The sequence below is a fragment of the Mobula hypostoma genome, chromosome 19, assembly GCF_963921235.1.
Source record: "Mobula hypostoma chromosome 19, sMobHyp1.1, whole genome shotgun sequence".
Taxonomy (NCBI): domain Eukaryota; kingdom Metazoa; phylum Chordata; class Chondrichthyes; order Myliobatiformes; family Myliobatidae; genus Mobula; species Mobula hypostoma.
The window spans coordinates 51,084,080-51,100,290 of record NC_086115.1 but is presented as its reverse complement, the minus strand read 5'-3'; the positions used below and the strand labels follow the sequence as shown (position 1 = coordinate 51,100,290).

The 16,211-nt window shown below is 44.5% G+C and overlaps 1 protein-coding gene across 1 annotated transcript in view; it reads right to left on the bottom strand.

The window, feature by feature from the left end:
* The window catches only part of LOC134359034 (inactive carboxypeptidase-like protein X2), a 231,333-nt gene that overhangs the window by 167,887 nt on the left and 47,235 nt on the right, over positions 1-16,211 (bottom strand). The window contains exon 3 of the mRNA XM_063071868.1: positions 10,919-11,028. Within this exon, the coding sequence (XP_062927938.1) occupies positions 10,919-11,028 (110 nt within the window). The remainder of the gene's footprint in view (positions 1-10,918; positions 11,029-16,211) is intronic.

Genomic DNA, 16,211 nt, shown 5'->3' with positions numbered 1-16,211 from the left:
TTTCCAGTTTTTTTTTTTGCTTTGTATTATCCGTGGTTAGTTCTACATGTTTGGGAGCTTTGTTAATTTCCACTACTTGGTTTTGCAATTACTTTTTTTAAGTGTAACAATATATCTCCTACTATTTGTATTATTGCTATGTTTTGTTTCTGTATTTTGAAATTAATAAAAAGATTGAAAAAGAAAGAAAGATTTTGTCAGGCCACTCGATTCCATGTATGTTGTGCTCTTGGTGTTGTAGCAGCCAAGTTTTTCGATAAGAAGAATTAACAAGTTATTAACTGTGGAGAACAGTTAGGATTGTGAACTCTTTGACCATTCAATGACCAAAACACGGAGACAGCTGATTTTATACATGGAAAATGTCCTTTGGTAGTGTGGTGTGATTGCCTACAGTGCTATCAAAATTGCAAAAGAACCTGATGTGTTTACTTGGCTGTCATTCTCTTTTTTTCTGGTCCCGATGGAACAGATCAGTTTGGGCTGAGAAAACATGATTTTGTATTTCTTTATCTTAATGGAGCGAACTAAGAAGGAAAACAGCACAGGCAAAAGAATTCCATAAATGTCACAGGTTGTCCTCAGGAAGGCCTACAAATTCTGAGTCATCGGTGTAAAATGGAGCACTTTATTGGATTTCACCGAGTAGGAATTAGCACTCCTGTTATCTCATGCTCTCTGTGGTGGAATGACAAGCATCAACGTGCTTGTTCTCCGGCACAGAGGAAAAAATGTAGGGGCAAGAACGCAAATCTGTTAAGCCTTCTAGGTTCTGGAAAGCCATCAGGTGAGTTTGATCCATGGACCTGAACATTGCCATGGGAATAGTGTACATCATTCATTAATTTCACTAACAAACAAATTTTGCAAGGAAGCAGCAGAGACTAGAGTCAAACTAGAGACCACACCTGGAGTACTGAGTGCAGTTTTGGTCTCCAAATTTGAGGAAGGACATTCTTGCTATTGAGGGAGTGCAGCGTAGGCTCACAAGGTTAATTCCCGGGATGGTGGGACTGTCATATGTTGAAAGATTGGAGTGACTGGGCTTGTATACACTGGAATTTAGAAGGCTGAGAGGGGATCTTATTGAAACATATAAGATTATTAAGGGATTGGACATGCTGCAGGCAGGAAGCATGTTCCCGCTGATGGGTGAGTCCAGAACCAGAGGCCACAGTTTAAGAATAAGGGGTAGGCCATTTAGAACGGAGTTGAGGAAAAACTTTTTTCACCCAGAGAGTGGTGGATATATGGAATGCTCTGCACCAGAAGGCTGCGGAGGACAAGTCTCTGGATGCTTTCAAGAAAGAGATGGATAGAGCTCTTAAAGATAGCGGAATCAAAGGTTATGGGGATAAGGCAGGAACTGGATACTGATTGTGGATGATCAGTCATGATCACAGTGAATGGCGGTGCTGGCTTGAAGGGCCGAATGGCCTACTCCTGCACCTATTGTCTATTGTCAAACACCTTACTGGTGTAGACGGGGCATTAGATGGTCTGCAGCTTTCTCCTCTGGCTGGCATGAGTCAAATACTATGTAAATCAGGGGTTCCCAACTTTTTTGATGCCACAGACCCTGAGGGAATCCCTGATGTAGCTGCTACTCCATGATAAACAAATCTATTCAGTAATTCACACAAAGAAATAATGTAAATCCATTGCTTATTAGCAACAACATTACAGTTTAGTGAAGTCTCTGCATGGTCTTAGGAGGCAGAAATGCTCTATCACCTACTTTGTACTCCAAACAAAGCTATATTTCATCATCATTTAACAAGAAATCCTTGGTTGCTCCTTCCACTAATTCAGCACAATGTTTCAGAAATTTTAAACTGACTGACTTTTCTGTTATCTTTTCAGAATGAGTGAGAGCTGTCAAAGTCAATATTAGCATCATATTTTACTTTAATGTCACTGCAGGATTTCCAGCCAATGCTTCATTTTATACACAAATCGCTGGAAACTAAAATGGAGACTGATGAACAGAAGCTGTTTGCTGAGTCTTTTATGTTCTCCTTCATGAATGAAAAATTACACTCAAAAGACAAAATTACATCAGGGACATAAATAACCTGGTAATTAATGACATTCTATTCGAAGAGTTATTTTCTTCTTAATAGAGAAATAAGATTGCAAGCATCATTTTTCAGAAGGGTTGCCAAGCATATATGAAGAATAACACAACACTGACTTTAATGACTAATGCAAATTGCTAAGAAGAAAGTAAAGTGTTTATATTTCAACAAAAAAATTCTTCAGATCTAAGACAATTATCAAATTGTGTTCGCACTTTCTAATCTAGAACAGTAATCTGTAACCAGCCACAGGGCATTTAAGGATACCTTCAGCAGTGATATCCCCAGCCCAGTCCACAACTAGTTTGTGAGCAGGGTTAGGTTTTGTACTTCATTTTGGTGACTATCTTCTTCATATCGTAACACACATCAAAGTTGCTGGTGAAGGCAGCAGGCCAGGCAGCATCTCTAGGAAGAGGTGCAGTCGAGGTTTCGGGCCAAGACCCTTCGTCAGGACTAACTGAAGGAAGAGTTAGTAAGAGATTTGAAAGTGGGAGGGGGAGGGGGAGATCCGAAATGATAGGAGAAGACAGGAGGGGGAGGGATGGAGCCAAGAGCTGGACAGTTGATTGGCAAAAAGGATATGAGAGGATCATGGGACAGGAGGCCCAGGGAGAAGGAAAAGGGTGGGGGGGGGGAAACCCAGAGGATGGGCAAGGTGTATAGTCAGAGGGACAGAGGGAGAAAAAGAAGAGTGAGAGAAAGAATGTGTATATATAAATAAATAACGGATGGGGTACGAGGGGGAGGTGGGGCATTAGCGGAAGTTAGAGAAGTCAATGTTCATGCCGTCAGGTTGGAGGAACAACACCTTATATTCCGTCTGGGTAGCCTCCAACCTGATGGCATGAACACTGACTTCTCTAGCTTCTGCTAATGCCACCACCTCCCCCCCCCCCCGTACCCCATCTGTTATTTATTTATATACACACATTCTTTCTCTCTCTCTCTCTCCTTTTTCTCCCTCTGTCCATCTCATTATACCCCCTGCCCATCTTCTGGGTTTTTCTCCCCCTCCCCCTTTTCCTTCTCCCTGGGCCTCCTGTCCCATGATCCTCTCATATCCCTTTTGCCAATCACCTGTCCAGCTCTTGGCTCCATCCCTTCCCCTCCTGTCTTCTCCTATCATTTTGGATCTCCCCCTCCCCCTCCCACTTTCAAATCTCTTACTAGTTCTTCCTTCAGTTAGTCCTGACAAAGGGTCTCGGCCCGAAACCTCGACTGTACCTCTTCCTAGAGATGCTGCCTGGCCTGCTGTGTTCACCAGCAACTTTGATGTGTGTTGCTTGAATTTCCAGCATCTGCAGAATTCCTCGTGTTTGCGTTCTTCATATAGTCATGAGATTGAACTTCACTCTGTTATAGGTCAAATTAAGCCCACTTCAAATGGTGCAATAGCTGTTTCTTTCCATATATGCCTAATGATTCTGTTACTAAGATGCAATGCTATGAATCTTGGTTTGTTGGAGTATGGCTTATTATCTTACCATTTTATTCCTGTACCTACTCCTCCATCACAGTTAGGTCCAGATCAAGACGCATTCAGCATTGCTGAACTGGGTTCCTTGACAGAGCTAAACCACGTTGAACTACCTACATGTATCAGAATCTGGTTTAATATCACCAACATAATGTCATTAAATTTGTTGCCTTTATGGCATGTAACTCACATAATTAGTATTCCGGTGTTCGTGACCCTCCAATCTGGGTCTTTCCTATTTATCATCTAAGCACCAGCCTCTTCTGAAAACAATTTCTATATTTACCTTTCATAGCTTAAAACAAACAATTTGTTTTTGTTGTGACTTTGCCTTTCTTTCTCAATGTCAAATTAATTGATTTTAACAACATTTTTTCAATGAATCTAACATCCTTTGTGTAACAAAGCATCCAGAGTGCATTCCTGTTCTGGTCTAACACCTTCAGCATCACAGCAGTAATGGGAACAAGCTCCCATTAAATGCTCCCAATGATGTGTGCCTCAAATAGCCTCTGACAAACAAGTTCCAACTCCTGGCCTTCACACGTGGCTTAGCTACCAAGCCCGGCGGAACCGTTTCTACAGAGAGAAGGGGCAAAGGTGGGTTACTGGCACCTTAAAACCAGTCGCTTTGGGCAGATGGGGTTTGTCAGCCATGGTTGTGTGGTAAACCATGTATATATGTTCTAACTCGGTTACCTATCTGGACACACCCCTCTGCTGACTGCCCCTGTGGCTCATCCCACAGAGTCCTGTATAAAGGTGTTCGCCTTGCCCCTCCCCCTCAGTCTGGGGGCAGACACTCACTGTGGAGGTCGTATTGTACAGCGAATAAAAGCCTTTCAGTATTTTACCAAACCTCAGTCTTTTGGAGTAATTGAAGGTGCTTCAATTTTATTCGCTGTACGTTTTAAAACATAGAACATTCCCTGAGACCAGACAAATTAGACCTCGATCCGCAAATGCCTGACGCTGGAAACGCTTTCGAGCTCTGGCTGGCCTGCTTCGAAGCGTATCTAGAGGAGATTAAAGCGACCGACCCCGTAGCGAAGCGCAGAGTTCTACTCTCCAGGGTCAGTCCGCGGGTTTATTCGCTGATCAGAGAACAGTCGAACTACGACGGCGCAATGAACGCACTCAAAAGACAATACCTGCGGCCGATAAACAGCGTCTATGCTCGGCACCGTTTAGCGATACGGCAACAATACCCCGGGGCATCCAGTGCTGAGTTCGTCCAGGCCCTACGGACGCTCATGCGGGCCTGCAATTGCCAGGAGCTGACGGCGGCGCAGCATGCAGAACTCCTAGTGAGAGACGCCTTCGTCACGGGGACCAGGTCAGTGTACGTGCGCCAGCGGCTGCTGGAAAAAGCCGATCTTACCCCTAAGTTCGGCGATGGAGCTGGCTGATACGTTGGAGGCCGCTCTGCATAACTCCGAGGCTCTCCAGGCACGCGATCCCCCGATGGCCTCGTGGGTGCCGCAGACCCCGCAACCTACCAGCGAATCGACCTCGGCTGCCACCAGTCGTGAGTCCGTGAAGTGCTACTTCTGCAGACTGGAGAAGCACCCCTGGAAACGCTGCCCGGCCCGACAAGCTACCTGCTCCAGCTGCGGAAAGAAGGGTCACTTCGCCAAGGTCTGTAAGTCAAAACCGCGAGCGGGATCGAGCAGCGCCGCGTGCGAGACATGGGGGTCGCCATCTTCCCTGCACACTGCCACCATGTGCGAGACATGGGGGCCGCCATCTTCCCTGCACGCCGCCACCACGTGCGAGACATGGGGGCGGCCATCTTGGTCGGCGCCACCTCCCACCGCCTACGACCAACGGGTGCTCACGGGGTACCCCACCACGCCGGACCAAGACAGCGACCCCACCCTGGCTTCCGTGACCCTTGACCAAAGCGCTCCCCACCAGCTCGCAAGGTCAATGATGGACATCCTGGTGGAGGGGCACAGGACAAGCTGCCTGTTTGACACAGGCAGCACGGAGAGTTTTATCCACCCGGCCACGGTGCAGCATTGTGGACTCATGATACGGCCGGTAAGTCGGAGGGTCACCACGGCCTCCAGGTTGCATACAACAGACATCCGGGGGGGTTGTGTAGCGACACTAGTGGTACAGGGCACAGAATATCGGGACTTTACGTTACTGGTCTTGCCTCAACTGTGTGCCCCTGTGCTGTTGGGGTTGAACTTCCAGAGCCACCTGAAAAGCGTGACAATGAAGTATGATGGGCCCCTCCCACCAATTACTGTCATAAATCCCCTGTTTTGTAGAGATATGTCACGTACCCCGCTACTGACCACACACACACACCGACCCGCGCATCCCACCCAACATCATGCCAACTGCCACACTACCGACACCACTTGCAGCCTCTCCACCCTCAGGATCCCTCCCCCACCGCTGTTCGCCAACCTGACCCCCGACTGTAAACCTGTGGCAACTAAAAGCAGGAGGCACAGCGCGGGGGACAGAGCTTTCATTAAGTCGGGGGTGCAGCGGCTGCTCAGGGAGGGGGTCACTGAGGCAAGCACAAGTCCTTGGAGGGCGCAGGTGGTGGTTGTTCAGAACGGGGAGAAGAATAGGATGGTCGTGGACTATAGCCAGACCATCAATAGGTTCACGCAGCTCGATGCGTACCCTCTACCCCGCATCGCGGATATGGTCAATCAGATAGCACAGTACAAGGTGTACTCAACCATAGACCTAAAATCCGCTTACCATCAGCTCCCCATCCGCCGGGAGGACCGCCCTTACACTGCCTTCGAGGCGGACGGCAGGCTTTATCAATTCTGTCGTCCCCTTTGGTGTCACGAATGGTGTATCTGTCTTCCAGAGGGCAATGGACCAGATGGCTAACTGAAGGCCATGTTCCCACATCTGGATAACATCACCATCTGCGGTCACGACCAGCAGGATCACGACAACAACCTCCAAAAATTTCTCCAAGCGGCCAAATCTTTCAACCTCACCTATAACAAGGACAAGTGTGTATTTGGGACCACCTGACTTGCTATCCTTGGGTGTGTTGTGGAGAATGGAGTCATTGGCCCTGACCCCGACCGTATGCGCCCCTTGTTGGAACTCCCTCTTCCCAATACCCTCAGAGCCTTCAAAAGGTGCCTGGGCTTCTTTTCATATTACGCCCAATGGGTCTCTAACTATGCAGACAAGGCCCGCCCCCTGGTCAAGTCCACCACATTCCCCCTCTCTGCCGAGGCCCGCGCGGCCTTCAACCGCATAAAAGGGGACATTGCCAAAGCAGCAATGCATGCGGTGGATGAGGCCATTCCCTTCCAAGTAGAGCGTGACGCCTCCGACTTTGCGCTGGCTGCTACCCTCAACCAGGCAGGAAGACCAGTGGCATTCTTCTCCCGTACCCTTCAAGGCCCTGAAATTCAGCACTCTGCGGTAGAGAAAGAGGCCCAGGCCATAGTGGAAGCTATAAGGCACTGGAGGCACTATCTTGCCAGCAAAAGCTTCACCCTGCTAACTGACCAGCGCTCAGTCGCGTTCATGTTTATTAATCAGCAGCGGAGCAAAATCAAAAATGATAAAATTCTGAGGTGGAGAATCGAACTCTCCACCTACAACTATGACATCATGTACAGGCCTGGGAAGCTCAATGAGCCCTCCGATGCCCTATCCCCGGGAACATGCGCCAGCGCGCAGATCGACCGGCTATACGCCCTACATGTAGACCTTTGCCACCCGGGAGTCACCCGGCTTTTCCACTTCGTGAAAGCCCGGAACCTGCCTTACTCCCTTGAGGAGATCAGGATGATGACCAGGGACTGCCAAGTCTGCACAGAGTGCAAACCGCACTTCTACCGAGCCGAAAAGGCACCACTCATCAAGGCCACCCGCCTCTTTGAGCGACTGAGTGTTGACTTTAAGGGCCCCCTTCCCTCCATCGACCGCAATGTGTACTTTCTTAATGTAATTGACGAGTACTCGCGGTTCCCCTTCGCCATCCCCTGCCCTGACACCACTACCACGTCAGTTATAAAAGCCCTGCGCAAGCTCTTCACTCTGTTCGGATACCCATGCTATATCCACAGTGACAGAGGGTCCTCGTTTATGAGTGACGAGCTGCGCTAATATCTACTGGCTAGGGGAATTGCAACCAGTAGGACCACGAGCTATAATCCCCGGGGGAATGGACAGGTAGAGAAGGAGAATGCCATGGTGTGGAAAGCCACACTCTTAGCCCTCAAGTCAAAGGGACTGCCGGTCTCCCGCTGGCAGGAGGTCCTTCCCGAGGCACTCCACTCCATCCGCTCCCTGTTATGCACGGCCACCAATGCCACCCCTCATGAGCGGCTCTTTTCTTTTCCCAAAAAATCGACCACAGGAACCACCCTACCAACTTGGCTGACGTCCCCGGGGCCAGTGCTGCTTTGGAAACATGGGAGGAGCAATAAATACTCCCCGATAGTCGAGAGGGTTCACTTAATTCATGCGAACCCCCAGTATGCCTACGTGGTTTTACCTGATGGGCGGGAGGACACGGTCTCCACCCGCAACCTGGCGCCCGCAGGAGCTCCGGGCCCCTACCCTGAACACTCCATGGTGACTATTGACCCCGTACCCACCAATGTATGTACCTACGAGACACCGTGCACCCCAAACCCTATACAGACACCACATGACGCTCCCATACCGGGCGTGACGCACACGCACGAGGGATTACTGATGCCTAACATGCTGGCGCCTGAAGTCAGGCCGGAGTCAGCACAACCGCCATCGCCGGTGCTACGTAGATCACAGCGACGGACTCGACCGCCTGATAGACTTAACCTGTAAATATACTTCTTGTAAATATTGTCAGTCACTTCACCCCGCGGGACTCTTTTTAAAAAAGGAGGGGTGAATGTGGTAAACCATGTATATATGTTGTAACTCGGTTACCTGTCTGGACACACCCCTCTGCTGACTGCCCCTGTGGCTCCTCCCACAGAGCCCTATATAAAGGTGTTCGCCTTGCCCCTCCCCCTCAGTCCGGGAGCAGACACTCACTGTGGAGGTCATATTGTACAGCGAAGAAAAGCCTTTCAGTATTTTACCAAACCTCAGTCTTTTGGAGTAATTGAAGGTTCTTCAGTTTGGTAGCTTCTCTAGGAGAAGGAAAACTCTGATCTCAAACCTCAGCTGTCTTGTGGCTATACCCACTCATGGGGCAGTCTTCAGGAGTAAACCCCGAGGGAAAAATCCAGAGCTGGAGTCCCTGAGGCAGTTCTACATTGAGTTCAACGCCGACTGGCAACTCCTGCAATGCTGATGACACCAGACTGTATCAGTCTCTGCCATTCCTTTGGGTACATCAGTTTTGTGGAGAAGGGAAGCTAGCTCCATGGGTAACAGCTTCCATATTGTACTGCTGAACTTGTGAATCTAGACACGATATCCAAGGCCAACACTGACCGACGGAGGTCCTCACCTCATACTGTATGTAAAATCCATAATGCTTTAAGCATTGTATATTTACTTGAACAGATTAATGCCTTTGCTGAAATAGTGTTGATAAAATCCAAGTAAATTCCTCTGGGTAAATGTTGGACATACTGCAGCCATGATCAACGAATCCCACCATCCAGGCCAAGTTCTTTTCTCACTAATGCATACCGGAAACAGGTACGGGAGCCTTAGGTGTCATGAGCCCTGCAGACCTCTCCAGCTTGCTGAAGAACATTGATCTTCTAGATTTCTCAATCACTTGTATTTATTAGCTGTTATCTTAACTACTGCCATTAAGCCTTGTGCTTTCGGTTTAACCTTAACAAGGTAATTGTGACTGGCACGTGCTTCCCGCATTCGATGATTATTTAAAGGTGTCTTTAGTTAGCTCTCTTCTTGCGAGTGCATGCTGTGACATTAGGTGCCACACCACCAGTTTAGGAACAATTATTACCCTTCAACAATCAGGCTCCTGGATCAAAATGGATAACTTCACTCACCTGAAGTCTGAACTGATTCCACAACCTATAGACTCACTTTCAAAGACTCTACAACTCCTGTTCTCAGTATTCTTTATTTCTTTTTAAAATAATTTTATTTGTGCAGCAGTCTTCTTTTCCACATTGTTTGTCAGTCTTTATGTGTTTTTCATAGATTCAATTAAATTTCTTTGCTTTTACTCTGAATGCCTGCAAGAAAATGAATCTCTAGGTAATATATGGTGACATATATTTCCTTGGATAATAAATTCATTTTGAACTTTGAATCTAATTCAATGCATGAAATATGCGATATAAATATATATATATATATCTCCAATAAATAACAGGATAGAGATTTGCTGTGCTCATTCTGTTGCACTGAATATACACTGTAACTGCAATTACATGCTCTCCTATCTTACGAATGATTGCTTCAGGACATTGGAAAGGGAAGACTGCTTCACAGGGCCTAAACTGATTGCTTATGGATTGGCGACAGACCACAATTTCCTTACTATCTTATTTCTCCTGTTACTGCTGTACTTGTGAGTTTGCAGATGGAAAAACCCAAGAATGACATGCAAGAGGCCAATTAACTACATATCTTCTCTGCTTTGCTATAAAGGCATAATGCAACCATTGCCTTCAGCATTTTAATGCATCCGCTCATCCAGAATAAACATAATAATGAACTATCCATGTAGCCTATTAAGTACAATTATTTTTATCTCAATATGACGATTATTCACGTTCACTTTCACTGTTCAACAACCCTACACACAACGGAGCCAAATGACATTGCTTCTACAGATGTACCATGGAGAGCATTCTAACTGGCTGCATCACCATCTTATATGGGTGCAGGAGCGCAGGATTGAAGTAAGCAGCAGAGGGTTGTAAACTTAGTTGGCTCCATCATGGGCACTAGCTCTGTAGTATCCAGGACATCGTCAAGAAGTGATGCTTCAAAAAAGCAGCATTAAGGATCTCCATCACCCTGGTGATGCCTTGCTCTCATTGCTACCATCAGGAATGAAGTACAAAAGCCTGAAGGCACAAACTCAACAACTCAGGAACAGTTTCTTCCTCTCTGCCATCCAATTTCTGAATAGAAATTGAATCCATGAACACGGCCTCACTAATTTTTTAAATTTTTACTTTTGCACTTCTTATTTAACTAATAAAAATTTCCTGTAATTCATGTTTTTTTCCACTATTACGTACAGCATTGTACTACTACATTGCAAAGACAACAAATTTCACGACGTGCTGGTGATATTAAACTTGATTCTGATTCTCTGCTTTCTTATGTATTTAGCATTTGATAAAACTGAAGAGAAACCTGACACCCCTCCCCCAAATTGTGAACCTCCCAATATCCTCTCTCTGCAATAATGTTCTCTTTACGTACGTACCTGGATATTCAATCGTCCTCTGTGAGCCCCCAAACCATAACGCTTGATGGAGGATGCATGAAGCTGAACATCATTTACACGTAATGTCTCCAAGCCCAGAGGTGGACATTCTGTAGAAGAACAAAAAGATATAGTTCAGACCTGTGGGATATCAAAACTAATCATTTACCATGGTCTCCCTATGCTACTATGTGACTAAATTTTGGAAAGATGTAAAAAATTGGGTAAACTTTCTTCCAACCATTTTTAAATGTAAAATATATTCAAAAGTATACTGTTTATTTCTATTTGTGAAGGTGACTCCTACCTGACGAAGAGGATGAGGATCCCAAAATAAGACAAGCATATAATCAAAGCTCACACTTCAGTGCAGAGGGGGTAGTACCATCAGAAAGAGTTAAACTAGAAGTGCATAGGCACACATTAAAATGGTTCTGTGCAGGTGGGCCAATTCCAGTTTGTCCCAGTGCAATTACTTCATGATGTTCCACATTTACAGCTGTGATCCATAGGAGGCACCAAACATAATAAATTTCCCCATTACAGACGTTATTGTCTGCTGCATATCATTCCACAACCAAATCGATGTCCTTCCTGTCAATGGATATTAACTGTCTCTCTGTGCTCTGAGCTGGTGGAGTGGGGACATCAAATCAATCTCAGCTGTGAGACACGTACCGGAGGAACACTGAGAGATGGTTTCTCTATTGCACCCTGTCATTTTCCTCCTCTTCCTCCTGCTGCGGTATTAAGCAAAGGTCATATTCTCATGACACTGTGTTCATGTAGCATGTAACAAATGACAATGATGCTCCTCCGTTCGTTATGTGCCGTGTTGTATGACTTGACGATCATGGACTTTCCACGACCATAATTGTTCTTGGGCAATTTTTTTCCAACAGAAGTGGTTTGCTATTGCCCTTTTCTGGGCAGTGTCTTCACATGACAGATATCCCCAGCCATTATCAATGCTCTTCAGAGCTTGTCTGTGCGGCATCAGTAACAGTACTTGTGATGAGCACCAGCTGCTCATATTAAGATGCATTTTAGTGGAAAAGTTTCCTGCATGGTACAGACTTAGAACTAGCAGGGACACTAGTCTGCATTCCTTTATAAACAGTATTAGTGCAGTGGGCCAACTAATTTCCTTCTGACTGGTAAATATTCTAAGATTCCATCTTTCTGCAAAAGAGATATATTCTTGCTACAAAATGTGGGTTTGGCCCATTGAGGAATGATACAACTAACATGTAATCTATGGGTCTAAACCAGTGTACCCTGTGATTTTTCACACCCAAATCAGAACAGAAAATGTAGGTTTTAGTCAACCACATCAGGGGAGATCCAAGACACTTGCAGATTCTGAAATATGAAGCAGGAAACAATCTGCTGGAGGAACTCAGTGGATCAAGTAGCACCTGTGATGGGAAAGAAATTGTTGATGTTTTACATTGAAACCTTACATTAGGACCAAGATTCTACATGGGCATAAGAGCTCTGTCTGATTAAAAAAGCCCCATCTAATCTAAGATTAGCAGTTTTCAGCTTTCTGCATGTAAATTGTCAATAATTAGTGCAGGCAAATCCTGCATGAACCTTATCAAAATCATCAGCTAATCCTCTGTTGTTTCTTCTCCAGTACATTAATAATTAATCACCTCTCATGAATATTCCAGTTTCCCACCTGAGGCATCTCTAGTTTGAATGACTCAAGAAGGTAGCATCCATCATTAAGGATCCCCATCACCCAGGAAGTGTCCTCTGCCCATTGCTACCATCAGGAAGGAGGTACAGGAGCCTGAAGGCAGACACTCAGTGATGCACTATCAATTACTCCAAAAGACTGGAAGTAGAGTAAATACTGAAAGGCTTTTATTAACAGTAAAATGGGACCTCGTCCATGCTGAGTATCTGCCCTGGACTGAGAGGAGGAGCAATGACACAATCGCCTTTATTCAGGGGTCTGTGGGAGGAGCCATAGGAGCAGTCAGCAGAGGGGCATGTCCAGACAGGTAACCCAGTTACAACTTATATGTATATATGGTTTACCACACTCAAATAATTCAGGAACAGCTTCTTCCCCTTGCCATCAATTTCTGAATGGACATTGAACCCATGAATACTACCTCACTTATTTTGTTTTACTTTTGCATTACTTATTTAAGTATCTATATAGTCTTATATACGTATATGTGATTCAATTTCTCTTTTTTAATTATTACATATTGCATTGTACTGCTGCTGCAAAGACAACAAATTTCACAACATAGGCCAGTGATATTAAACCTAATTCTGAATCTGAATTTCTCATAGGTAACGCACATATCATATGCACACATTTGATTATAATATACACAATAACTCATCTCTAGTTTCTCATAGGTAATGACAAGTTGTTGCTCTTCCAAAATGTTTAATAATGCTCTTGCTCGCTGCAGTCATCCCAACAGCATAAATCATGGTTTCAATTGAAATTTGTAAAAGAAAACCTGCTGGGATATAACAAGTCTCCTTACAGTATGATGTTATTTAACAACTGAACTTAATTTAAGTTACGTAAATTTGTCCTATTGGATGTCTATTGCAATATTTTAAACAGAATGTTAATTAGCTTCCAGACAAATACCATAGCTGTAATAAATGTGCATGAGAATTGTGTCTATAATATTGTGCAACCTATTTTGTCATTATAATGTAATAATGCAAGTACTAACTGCCAGGCATGCAAAGAAGAGGTCACATCCAGTGATGATTACGTCTAGATCACAGCGTACTTCAAAAGGCAACAATATTGATCTAAGGGATTTACACTCTTTCAAAAATTGTCACAGCTTCGAACTGTGTGATAGAACATCAGTCATACAGAGAAGCAAATTACACAAGTAGATATTGAAGCAAGGGATTAGGTATTATAATGCTTTCATGTGAAGCTGAGAAATGCCATGTTCAATAAAAATGTGAAATATGCAACATTATTAATCTTTAATCGAGATAAAAGATCTGACACTAAATGTGGTCCTTGTTATCTCAGTTTTGCAAATATTAGATCTACGTGAGAAATCTCTTTCAGTACTTAATAGATCATTTTGTTACTGAATGCTCTAGTTATCATTTGATAAACTTCCAAAGTCCGTGAAAAGAAATTTTGGGAAGTGTATTTGCCAAGATTTATTATCAGATTTTTCAATTATTAAGCTTCATTGTAGGTTATTAATTTTAATTTAATAGTAAACATAATTGTTTGACGTATAACACATGCCTATATTTAAGCAGTTTTGTTACATTAGGAGAAGTAAGTACAAGAGCAGATGAAGAGAGAGAGAGAGAGAGAGAGACAGACAGACAGACAGACAGACAGACTGACTGACTGACTGACTGTCGGTCCCTGGGTAGTTTGTAATGGACTGTAGATCAAGGACACTTTGGGCGGTGTTTTTGGTATTGATTGCATGGTGGGAAGGGGAGCATTAATGCTCCTGCTGTTGCTTGTGTATGGGGGAGGCTTTGGGGTTCTGATGTGACTATCATTCATTCCTGTTTCATGAATGTGTCTATGAAGAGTAAGAATTTCAGGTTGTATACTTTATACATTCTCTGATAATAGCTAGTCAACATATTAGAAAATCAAGCAGACTATAAAACAACCTTCTTCAATATCATAAACATGCAGTTCAAATCTCTGAGTGATTATACAGAAAATTTGAGGTTAATAACTCATCAGGGGTAATTGATAAGTTTGTGGCCTAAGGTAGAAGGAGATGTTATTAACTTCAAACTTTCTGCACAATCACTCAAAGAGCTGAACTGCATGTGCATGTAAAGAGAGCTGTATAACTCATCTCCCTCTACCTTAGGCCACGAAATTATCAATCACCCCTGCTGTGGACACTTTATGGAGGTCCAAGATCCATATGCTCCACGACCGCTGAACTAAGTGTGTAATTGTAGGAGGGGACTATGTTAAAAAATAAATATGCTAGGTTTTCTAAAATTGACTCCTTCTACCTTAGGTCACGAACTTATCAATCACCTCTCGTAATTTTGTAGATGACAGGATATGGCAGGTTTTCATACACCCACTTTCAAATTCCTAGACCTCGGGTCTCCACAACTGGATCCTTGACTTTCTGACCAATAGGCTGCAATCGTTAAGGGTAGGCAACAACAGCTCCTCTATTGTCCCTAATACCGATGCCCTGTAGGGCAGCATTCTCAGCCTCCATAAACTGTGCACTCACAACTATATAGCCAATTGTGTTCCATCTCCATTTAGAAGTTTGCAGATGACATCACCATAGTTGGTCAGATGTCAAACAACGACGAGACAGAAAGACAAGACAGAGCACAGGAGGTAGATAGAGAGCGGAGTGGAATGCGATCCAGATAACCACCCCTCTCTCAGTGTCAGCTAAACAAAGGAGCTGGTCATTGTCTTCAGGGAGTGGGGTGGAGTACACACCTCTATCTGTATCAAGGATGCTGTGAAAGAGAGAGTTAAGAGCTTCAAAAAGCAGGCTAAAAAGATACATAGTTGGTTGTATACGAGCTGATTGTGGACTTCAGGAAGGGTATGACGAAGGAACACATACCAGTCCTCAAAGAGAGATCAGAAATGGAGAGAGTGAGCAGTTTCAGGTTCCTGGGTGTCAAAGATCTCTGAGGACCTAACCTGGCCCCAACATGTCGATGCAGCTATAAAGAAGGCAAGACAGTGACTATACTTCATTAGGAGTTTGAAGAGATTTGGTATGTCAACAAAAACACTCAAACACTTCTATAGATGCACCGTGGAGAGCATTCTGACAGGCTGCATCACTGTCTGGTATGGTGGGTGGGGGGGGACTATGGCACAAGACTGAAAGAAGCTGCAGAGGGTCGTAAATTTTGTCGGCTTACAGGCCTATAAAGTACCCAGGACATCTTTAATGCTCCTTTGTTGCCTCCAAGAATTACTTTAAAACAGACTTCTGTTTGCTTTCTACTGAACTAATATGAACAACTGGGAGGCAGTGGATGTGATAACCAAATGGGATAGAGGAGGACACTATAAGAGGGACCATAGGAACTGTAGACCAACTCAGGTCTGCCACACAATTAGACTGTCTTACACCTGATTACCTCTGACCAAGGACAACTCAACAATATGTATAAGGAAAGCAAAACTAAGGAATACAGACCAAATTGCACAGACGTTGCAGATCTTATTAGGTAGCCATAAAAATGATTCAGTAATTATAATGTTCATTGATTGTAATATGGGTAATTTACTAAGTTTGTGCTGCATAAGAATTAC